The sequence below is a fragment of the Varroa jacobsoni genome, unplaced genomic scaffold (genome assembly GCF_002532875.2).
Source record: "Varroa jacobsoni isolate VJ856 unplaced genomic scaffold, vjacob_1.0 scaffold_1142, whole genome shotgun sequence".
Classification (NCBI taxonomy): Eukaryota; Metazoa; Arthropoda; class Arachnida; order Mesostigmata; family Varroidae; genus Varroa; species Varroa jacobsoni.
In genome coordinates, this window is record NW_019214044.1 from 320,660 (window position 1) to 329,386 (window position 8,727).

Below are 8,727 nucleotides of genomic sequence, written 5' to 3' on the forward strand. Positions count from 1 at the left end.
TTCCATAGACGACCTCCTCTCCCGCCGATATCGACGTGTGGAACCCACAACGGTGGTGACGGCGGACGTCGCATCGGCGCTCCAACTGCTCCAAAATCACCGTCGCTTCTGCCGCCATCAAGCGTCGTCCCCAACGTCAGACGCAACGAAGACAAGCAGAACAACAGGAGTCAAAGCAGAAACGGTTACCACAACAATAATAATAATAACGACGACACTGACGCGAACGCGAACAGCGGTAACAAACGCAGCGAAGGTGTCCACATCAGAAGCATTCTCCTGACGACCATTTCTTCGACTCGGATTGGTGACGTTGAATCGCGATCCAAACTTCTTGGTTTAAGTGGTATTTGTCGTGGTGGTAAAAATAGTAGTGAATGCAGCGGTGCTCGGCAAAATCTAGTATTCTGAACGATCTCGAGATCGAACCCACCAGCTTTGCTTACAGTCGACGGTAGCAGAACTCAATCAGGGAGCGAGTCGATCAGTTCTGATAAATTCGAAACGATGGACAGAGTTTCCGTATCCTCCGTGAGGCCGCCGGATCGCTACCCGCGACCAACTTGCCTTTTGGTTGCGTCGGGGTGGATGGCGTTTATATCATCATTGGTATTACTTGTTGCATACGCCGCACCTTACTGGCTTGAGTCGTACTGGGAAACGCGGTCCGAGACCCAGTTCATACGACTGGGCTTGTGGGAGGTATGCTTCAATCGGTACATGCATCCACCGTATCAGTATGATGAAGTGTTTGATGGTTGTCACTGGATACATGGTTACTATTACCAAAACATCAGAGATTGGCTCATGCCAGGTACGTATGGTTGTATTCGTGATAATTGGTTTGTATGAAAGGGTAATTGAATCTATGTTTATTATATATATATATATATATATAAGGAGATCGTATTGAGGTACGGGATTGAACGGTTCAGAAGTAGCATTAAAGTCAGTCCAAATCTATATATTTTAAATGTTTCTATGCATAGCTCTGCTACGGTCTAAGAAACAAAGCCATTTCTGAAATGATCGCCAATGATAGGAATTTCAGAACGAGTTCTTAATCACAGATACAATGCCGCAAACTTAGTCTTCTCCTAAGCACCAGTCATCGATATCCCTATCGATTCGATAGGTTACCTTAGTCTGTCCATTGGCGAAAGCAGATACTCTGTCGAACATGGTTCACTGCATCTCTCACATAGGCCTTGGTCACACATAGCATGTTGATGGAAGCACCTCATCAGCTGCAATAAACATTTGACCAAACAAGAAAAACGCTACATTATCCCAGATCAGCGCAAAAATCCTGGCCTTACTCTGATTCCCTTATAGTCTTATAATAACCATTGTTTTCATAAAACGAGAGAATCTAAGCATTTGAAGTCGTTATACATACAACCGTATTGCAGTAATCGTACTCGGTAATTTCTGCAATACGGCGACACCGATGTAATCTCTTCTGAATACTTTTTGCCTGCTACGAAAATGGACGGTATCCCTTTGTTCGCAATTAGACGATCGCTTAAACGGCATTATTGAAGTGTAGCATGAGACGGGACGAGACACTGGTAAATTCGTAACCTGTACATTATAATAATAATAATGTGTTTAATGTATACACAGCATGCACCTAGCTCAATGTTATAAAATGTAGCTAGGTTTTTAGGTTGTATTACAATACAGAGAGGTTACTTAAAAAAAAAAACTAAGTTTTCGTTACAGACAGGTGTGTAGGCTACAAAGTCATACACAGGACAAGCCAGCCAGGACAATGTGGCATCATTAAGTTCAAAAAACGAGTACCTAGAAAAGTTCAATGTCAGGAACCATACTGCGTCTTCTCGTACGATGTATGTGAGATGTTTTCCAGTCACTGTTTAAAAGGAAACGCAGGACACCTTAGATCTGGCTTACGATTAAAGACGATTGTTTTTTTAGAATGTAGTTGATCCTTAAAACTAGCACCGGCTACACACTATTAAAGTAAATGGGAAGTTGTGAGATACAGAAAATTGCCTCGTGACACATTATTGAGGGGAAAACGTCGTCTCGACCCAGAATGAATACGAAATGATTGTATAGTTTTTTAAGTGAGGGGGTACAATACCAACTATAAGGTAACTTCTTATTTAACTTAAATGTACGGTAACCTTGTCTAATTTTTAAAAATAACTTTTAGATAGACAACGAATCAATGCATTCAGGTATATGTACCGAAGAGAACCTTGGAAAGCTTACTCACCTATCTAAGTAAATAAGCCTTCATGCGACAAATAATAATAACATGGAATTTTTTTAAAATTGACCTTTATTATATTTCTAAGACTGCACTAATCTAGTTGAATTTCTATTTGGAATACTTCTTTGTTCCAAAAAAAAATAGGACGGCATTTTGAACGTCTGTTCATTGGTCTTTCAGACGCACGTACGAACGCTAAAAAGGTGATTGCATCTGAAACAACAAACCTGAACTCCACTCAAAAAAATAATTTCCCTAGCATGGGTTTCTCGTTCCTGTTGAGTAAATACCGGCGAATTGGCCTTGTTCAAACAGACAACCAAGATACCAATAGACGAAAAACTAAAACACGTTTAGCATAACACTTCCTTAGCTTAGCTGAACATTCAGTCGATATATTTACAATGCATTTAAATATTATAAATATATTGATTCTATATGAAGTTGTATCCAGATTGGCGCCTTTATCTGAAAGGTGTAGATCTACCTCAATAAACGCCAAGCAGCCATATGAAACTATACTACACAGCCATTGGTTGTGATAGGTCCTTTGCGGAAGGTCCGATGGAAATAATGAGAGTCTCAAGACAACTTTTTCCTGGGCTCGTAGGGCTTGGCATGCCCATTGCAAAAGCGTGGGTTTGGTGCAGGATCACGACTCCGAACTATGAACACGTTTGCTACGACAATGCTGCCAACCTGGCTAGACCTCTATTTCTTACAACAATTATCGTAGTTCTATTAATCCAGTCAGAAATGTTACGCCAGTGAATTAACCTGCCCGCGACTACCTGTCCGGTTGGTATCGACGCGTGACCCGATGGCTGATCGTGATCTATGGCGTCACAAACACAAGATCCATTGACTGTCATTGAACTGTCGACTGCATAGCGTTCGCATTGTTGGCACCTCCCATTTACGACAGACTGATTGATCCGTGACGTTTGATTAGGGAACGGATTTTTTAAGGAAACGCTCACGTAAACTGCTTGTACGTAATTACGTACGAAAAAGCTTATGCAAATTGACTCAAGTAGAACTATTAGTGAATCTCTTTCGTTATGTTGCCGTCGCTAGATATCGAACGCTCGCTATCGCTGCGAACTAGAGAGCGGACTGTTGGGGCGCAACGTCAACACTGAAGTAAGTGATCGGGTGTAAACTTGCCTACCGATATACCTGAGGGGCTCAAATATAGTCGCGCGCTAGTCGTCAATCGTAGGACCGCTTCTGGCGTACAGGAATCTTATATAATTAGCACTATTCCTATTATTATTATTATAAGAAAATGCGCATCACGGTCCAATATTACATTATTAATACGTTCTACATCGTTAAAATTGTAGTATGTTTATACCTAGAATAACGTATTTCGGCAAGGATAATCTGTGTTCAAAGTTAAATCATCCTTAAATTCCCGTCCCGGATGTATAGGAGGCGTATCCTAACAATAAAATGGAACTATTAGGCCGACTAAAAGTTAAAAATGCTCTTTTTTTCTTTATTTCGTCCATAGGCTGGTTTATGTTTACGCAAGCGATGCTGACACTTGGTCTCATGTTTGAATTGACAGCGTTAATCGTTCTAAGTATACTTCTAATGAGATACCTTTTGCGATACGAGATCGTCATCCTGACAGCGGCCTTCGTCCTCGAGGCACTCACCGCCCTGTTGCTGTTTCTCGGTAGGCTTTATATATATATTTTTGCTATTTGATAGATTAGTAACTGATTGCGCATTTAGTCAGTTGATACGACAGCTGAGTGTACAACGGTACTGTTACTCAGAGCTTGTCAGAACATATGTCGAGAATGTTTTGGTGTTCAACGATTACGACTCGCCTGGTTTGGCGCAGACAAATTTCCGCTAGTACCTAGAAAAAATAGATTACTAGTATACTTTATACTACATAAGCTAGTCATTATGTGGCAAAGTTTGACGCAGCAATCATGCCATGTCAACTCTGGCCTGTGTCTTTCGTTTGCATCAAAGAGGGGCGCGTTCCGTCTCCATAGTTATCTCGCTTACATTATCTCAATTACAACTACCGCAATGAAATCGGGTCATTAGGTAGGTTTGATTGTGATCCTCAAGCTGGCTCGGTACTTGCCAAGGTTATCGCTCATCGTTTAAACGATCCTCGTGTAGTATGTTTGTATGTAGAGATAGATAACGTAATGCTTAATTCACTGTTAATTACCAACGTCTCTTTCATCTTGTTAAACTTTAAGCCTTGGTGGCGATACCATTTAACAGAAACAGGTTCCTTGTAGTATTATTCGCACGAGCCATCTATGTACATGGTCACAGTATGAAACGTGCGATACGTTGTTTTGGTAAGACGACACAACGAAATAGCAGTAAATATAACATACGCTCGCTTTGAATACGACATCGAAACATCCGTTAGAATAAAACTGTTGTATGACGCATGGAAAAGGCCATTATACCCATGTTATTTCGTGTGGATTTTCATTTTAGGTGTTTCAGTCTTCGGGGGTATGGCCTTTAGCAGATATTGGCTGCTGTATCCGAACTTTAATCACCTGGGCTGGGGCTACGCATTTGCCGTAATCGCCATGTTTTTCCATGCATTCACGGCGTGTATGCTACTAAAGGAAGCGTTCAACTCAAAAGAACGTCGGAGAAGGGACAACAATCTCGTATACAATATGCAGCCCCGTGGGGAGCCTATGAGGTAATCAACTATTTTTTTGTTGATAAGTTCATTCACCAAGAGATTTACGATCAGAGACTACTCAGTACAAAGTTGATTCGTCGTCCTGCGATTGGGATGGACGTAGGCAAGGCGGTGCATTCGGTAGCTGGCTCTAAGGTATGAGACATCAACCGTTGGCTGGTAGGGTATCGATAACTGAATCAGAGCTTTTCAAGGTGTATGATCGAACTGCTAAAACAGGCTGATGGGATAGTATAGACATGTACATTGGAATAATCCAGGCAAGTATGTGGGTTTACTAAACCAACTGGTTGAGGAGCTGCATGAGAAAAGGTGCCCTAGAGCAGTAACGATTGCTTCAATAGAAGAAAATTGCAGTGACCTTGGGTTGAGGACGGGTAGCCGTGAACTTACTCTGGGTTAGATGAGGAAATGTTCAGTGTTTATGCTCGATATAGATTCCGCACGAGAACTAGATCTAAAATAGTAGGCTTGCATGTTCGGGTTGGTAAAAAAGGGTTGATGTGTGTTTCAATATATAGTCACCTCGCTGATCGGTGCCCGTCCTCGATGTAATCATTAAGCGATTCTAAATCAAGTAAACAATATAGGTGTATCTGCACGCTCTAAAAATTAACTCTTAACGTTTCAGAGTTACTGTTGTCTAATAAACAAAAGGTGTAAGGTACGCTAAATGTCGGATACTTTTTAAATTGTTAATATAATATATACATTGATATCCATTTATCAGACCAACAGTAATGTAAAATGAAGATATTTAATTTTTCTAGAAATGCTCATATAACCAGATATAAAGGCTTTATTTAGATTTCTAATTGCAGAGCTGATTTCAAATGTCCTGTGCTAGATTCTTATTACACCTTTATATATAATACGTGTTAATGTTATTATGAGCCATTGTGAAAAGGACACACAAAAAAGGCTGGCCTAACTTTGACCCCTGCACCAGCTCTGATGGTCATGGCATTCAGTTGAAATCAAATCTACCGATATCTGGCTTAGCAAGTATGCCTGCACAACGTTTTTTGACCTGTTACCTAATCAACGCCGTCGATACTAATTTTACAGGTATTAAGCCAAGAAACAACTACGAAACAGGAGACAAGAAGCTTACTACGGCCTTTAACTGTCATCAATGGAAACACAACATAAGGTGCACACACGTGCACAAGAATAAGCGGCGAATCCATATTTTGCCGGTACAAAATTACAAACAGCCCCGGCCAAGGCTAAGGAACAAACATGAAAATAATTTTCCCAGCCAACTTTCAGGACTATTGTCCTTTTTTCAATTGACAATTTAACACAACGACGTTGCCGACTTTTATATGTGAAGTATTTTATAATCACATTATAGTACACATTTTTTTAAAAATGACCATTTAACATGAAAGCTGTTGACGACTGAGTAAATACTCTAGTAGTACAATACAAGTTTACCTTGGTAGCAGCGAGACGCCTTTAAAAAAGACAAGATCACTTCTCTTATTTATAAGGTCTACCGAAAACAAATAGCAAACCGGTTACGTAGAGTGGGTCAGTGATTAAGACAATCCAGAATTTTACACTAGTTGGAAATATTGAAATGTCTTCCGTCAAATGCGTATTACCGATACTTAAAAGTAGGGTCGAATTAGACAATAAGTCATCCTAAGCGGCTATCTCCATTGCAACAAAAAACAATAACAACCAAAATTTACCACGACGTAAATATATACATCAATATTGCTAAAACTAGCCGTGTGTGATTGTTTCGCCCGTCCTCACAACACTGTAGTACATGAAAGCTCTCATGTGACCGGGACCCTTCGACGAGGCCATGGCATACTAGCCGTGGTAAGCATGGCTATCAATTATCTTGAAAACGGGCATGGAAGAACATGAGCGCCCACCTTGTATTATGCAGACCCAAGTAAGCCCGCTTTCAAGAACCCTTGCTGATGCAAACGTCTCTTAGGCATGCCTCGTTTTACATCATAGAAATCAGCCCGTAAATCATAGTGATGATATAAACCAGCTCTACTAGTGGTAATCCATTATTTTTGGCATAACCGTATTATGTACGTTTATTTATATATTATGTCAACTAGTCTTATAGCAGCAACCCGAGAATATGGCGTCGAATACCCCTTCCTTCTTTTACCTATAGGATTTAATTAAAATTAGGTGAGTAATACTAGTTCGAGTTTTCTTACCCGTGGAACTTCGTATCCTATTGACCATTATGTGCCTCTGAAATCTTCGAACTTCTCACTACAAAATGTGTGCGACCCGATAGCACTTACTCAACGATACAGTGCCGTGTTGTAACTCTGTAGTACAACTGAAGCTGAAATGACGAGGCACCGTCCGAAGCGCGAAGATATGAGGGGTGCGACCTCTAACAATATGCATTTATTGTGTTGTATGAGTGAATAACATAACCGGATTGATCCCGTCGTTGCCACGCTGAGCTGAAGAAAACGTGTTCACAGAAAATACAGTATTCTCTCATCTAACACGCTGGCAGGCCGTAAACGTTTTGGGGAACGTCGCAGCATGGATAGATGTATCTATTTCTATCGCACTTTAGTTTTTGGTTTAGTATTAAATATACATATAAGCAGACAGTCGTGATAAGTGAAAATGGCATAGTAATATAGAGTTTATATTCCACAGTGGTAAAACAATGACTACAATTTTCAATCTTACATTGTACTACGGCCGCAAACAATTACATCTATACTTTTTACACTGGAACAGGGGGGGGGGGGGTAACGATTGAAAAAGAAAGTGATACGAGGTGTCCTCTAAGGGATGGTGGCCTGTATCCGTTTGGAAATAGACGCACGAACGACGAACGCGAAGAACAACATAATACACTTTGAGGCTCATTTTGAAGAATTAAAGCAAAAAGGGGTGTGGTTCTATATATGTTCTCATAATAGCGTTTTATATGGAAAAATGATTATTTTTCTTTTTTATTCAATATTTATCAACTTTATAAGAAGAAACTATTAATGTATTCTTATACATCGTTCGCATACAAAGCAGCTATATATTTATATATATACACACAGTGGCAAGAAATGGAAAAATCGGCCGATTTGATGCAAATGGCGAGGATGACTGCAAATATACGAGCATCTATTTCATAAGTAGATGAAATGTTGATTGATCATTACTGGAAACCTCTACTTAAAATATTGCAGGAAGAAATCTATAAGATGCGCACTTCCTGCATAACGTCATGTAAACAAGAAATTCGTCTTTTTGCAGTCGATACGAGTATTTTGAGCTAGATTAGGATATCAGATAAACCATGAAGGCGAAAAATGGTGCATTGATAAAAAAAAAAAAACAAAAAAATGCGTCAGAAAGACTGAACCAGTAGTAGTTGCGCACAGCCTTGATACCGCAGAGGGAAAAAATATTAAAAAGGATATGCATTGTACACTTGACGAATCTATTCTAGACCTGTGAACGAGGAAATTTAGAATAAAAAACAACGAGAATCGAACGCTCGATGTTCTCTATCTTTTGCCAGTAAAATAGGGACCAAGGGCTAGATCAATGTTCCACCCGACATCCTCTATCAGGGTGATCAAATTGTCTGTAATATATAACGTGAGTCATTGTTATTTGTAAGTTTCGTCCGTATTGACAGAATAAATTCTGTCACGTGACGGTGTAAAAGCGACGCGTTTGACCAACAAACTAAGAAACACGCGAAGTAATCTAGATTCAGACGTAGACACGCTTCATTTCATATTGAGATTCAACCGTCCCCGAGAATGCTCAGTAA

General features: G+C 40.1%; 1 protein-coding gene across 1 annotated transcript; it reads left to right on the forward strand.

Moving 5' to 3' along the window:
• Positions 1 to 77: 77 nt before the first annotated feature.
• pck (Claudin superfamily protein pickel) lies at positions 78 to 8,442 on the forward strand. The gene is made up of 4 exons (XM_022844983.2): positions 78 to 814; positions 3,759 to 3,926; positions 4,724 to 4,940; positions 6,012 to 8,442. The coding sequence occupies exons 1-4, from the start codon at positions 508 to 510 to the stop codon at positions 6,016 to 6,018; spliced, it is 699 nt and encodes a 232-aa protein (XP_022700718.1). The 5' UTR covers positions 78 to 507; the 3' UTR covers positions 6,019 to 8,442.
• Positions 8,443 to 8,727: the final 285 nt, after the last annotated feature.